The sequence below is a fragment of the Salvelinus sp. IW2-2015 genome, linkage group LG17, assembly GCF_002910315.2.
Source record: "Salvelinus sp. IW2-2015 linkage group LG17, ASM291031v2, whole genome shotgun sequence".
In the NCBI taxonomy this organism is placed as follows: Eukaryota; Metazoa; Chordata; class Actinopteri; order Salmoniformes; family Salmonidae; genus Salvelinus; species Salvelinus sp. IW2-2015.
Genome location: NC_036857.1, coordinates 9,358,075 through 9,360,340, shown reverse-complemented (window position 1 = coordinate 9,360,340; position 2,266 = coordinate 9,358,075). Strand labels below are relative to the sequence as shown.

The following is a 2,266-nucleotide window of genomic DNA, read 5'->3' as shown; positions in this document are numbered from 1 at the left end:
GTTCTGGGCACCAAAAAGGCGCCAGGGTAGCCGCCCAAACACTCATTCACATCAAAGAGAGTGCGGCGGGGGAATGTGTGTGTGTGTTGTGTGTCTGTGCTGTGTGCTGTGTTTGATGGTGTGTGTGTGGGTGTGATGTGTGTGGTGTGGTGATTGGTGGTGTGTGTGTGTGTGGTGTGTGTGTGTGTGTGTTGTTGAGAGAGAGACGAATATGCGTGTGTGTGTGGAGGATGCAAGAGAAGAGAGAGAGACAGAAGAGAGAGAGAGAGAGAGAGAGAGAGAGAGCAGAGAGAGAGAGAGAGAGAGAGAGAGAGAGAGAAGAGAGAGAGACATGTGAGAGAGAGGAGGGAGTGAAGAGACGAGAGTGTGTATACAAAACAATGCATGTATGTGTGTGCACCTCCTTAGTGTATGGTGTGTAATATGGAATGGTTAGAAGTTGGCGGGGCAGCTGCCTGCTGATAAGTCCAAACACTCCACTGGAGTTCCATTATTATTAAATCACATTACCCCAGTGAATCAGCACACTGTCCTCTGCAGCGGCTGGTGGCTGACTGACTGGACTGACTGCAGCCCAGAGGAGCAGGAGTTTAAGACTGCAGCAGTGAGCGATGCTGCCTGTGAGACTAACTGCAGCGGAGGCGAGCTGCCTGGGAGACTAACCTGCAGACAGGAGCGACTTGCCTGGGTGACTAAACTGCAGCAGGAGAAGAGCTGCAGCAGGAGGGAACTGCCAGCAGGATAGAGCTGCACAAGAGGAGACTGAACTGCAGCAAGGAGCGAGCTGCCCTGGTTAGACTAACTGCAGAAGGAGCGAGCTGCCTGGGTGCTAACTGCAGGCAGGAGGCGAGCTGCCTGGAGACAACTTGCAGCAAGGACGCGAGCTCCTTGGGAGACTAACTGCAGCAGGACGAATGCTGCACACACACACACACACACACACACATTACCTCTGAGCTGACTATGGTTTGGGTTACAGACATAGACGAGTGTACCATCGGGGCCCATAACTGCTCCTTGGCTGAGACCTGCTACAACATCCAGGGAGGCTTTCGCTGTCTGTCCTTCAATTGTCCACAGAACTACCGCAAATCCTCTGACATGTAAGTGACCACTATCTCTACTAATCCGATATCCCAGGACTCCTTGGAAAAGAGAGGAACTACAGTTGAATTGAAGAATTGTAATCTTTTGTGTTGTTGGAAAAGTTCAAACAACAATGAATGGACATTTTCAGAGGTATTTTCATGTTGCCCTCTGGGGCTGGAAAACTGTGCTCTCTTGATTTTCTCAAAGTTCAAAGTTCTTTAGAGGTTTTTCTCCAACTAGTGGAGTGTACGCAGGAAGGAACAATGTTTCCCTTGAGAGGAATGTGTCAGGCTGGGTAATCAGATCAAAGCTGTGAAACAGAAAGGCCACAGTGGACACAGAGGCCATGATAGATCAGCCAGGATTCAGAAGAGCTGTCTGCGATTGGCTTTATTTCTCTTCTATCTTATTCTGAAATGACCTGGAAAAACAGTCAAGTTTTGCCTCTATGATTCTGCCCATTTGACTGTTATTATTTATAATGTGTTGATTCCATGACTGACTGACTGACTGACTGACTGACTGACTGACTGACTGACTATCTGGCTCATGTTTTGACTGTTCTCATTCTGTGAGTCTGTCTTTTTCATTATTTTCATTCTGATTAATATAGTTTTGAAATTCTGACTCTCTCATTGGCTGGTCCTCTAGGCGCTGTGAACGACAGAGCTGCCCCAACTTGCTGGACTGTCAGAACTCTCCTCTCAGAATCACCTACTACCACCTGAGCTTCCAAACCAACATCGTCATCCCTGCCCAGATCTTCCGCATCGGCCCCTCCCCCGCCTACTCCGGGGACAACGTCATCATCAGCATCACCCAGGGCAACTTGGAGAACTACTTTAGCACGCGGAAGCTGAACGCCTACACGGGCGCGGTGTACATGCACAGGCAGGTGCGTGAGCCACGGGACTTTCTGATTGATGTGGAGATGAAGCTTTGGAGACAGGGCACCTTCACTACGTTCCTGGCCCGGATCTATGTCTTCATCACGGCCAACTCACTCTAACAGACTGGTCCCCAGCCTCACCCTACTTCCACCCTTGTCCCACCCCCTCAATGGACAGCCCATTCCCTTCTATCCCCCTAGCCCTACCCCTCAATAGACAGCCCACCCCCTTCTATCCCCCTTACTCTACCCCGCAATGGACAGCCCATCCCCTTCTATCCCCCTAGC

At 50.3% G+C, this 2,266-nt stretch overlaps 1 protein-coding gene across 1 annotated transcript in view; it reads left to right on the top strand.

Moving 5' to 3' along the window:
* The window catches only part of LOC111976867 (fibulin-2-like), a 71,615-nt gene extending 69,355 nt beyond the window's left edge, over positions 1-2,260 (top strand). Inside the window, exons 13-14 of the mRNA XM_070448167.1 lie at positions 980-1,103; positions 1,741-2,260. Coding sequence (XP_070304268.1) covers positions 980-1,103; positions 1,741-2,098 — 482 coding nt within the window. The 3' untranslated portion in view covers positions 2,099-2,260. The remainder of the gene's footprint in view (positions 1-979; positions 1,104-1,740) is intronic.
* The last annotated feature ends 6 nt before the right edge of the window (positions 2,261-2,266 follow it).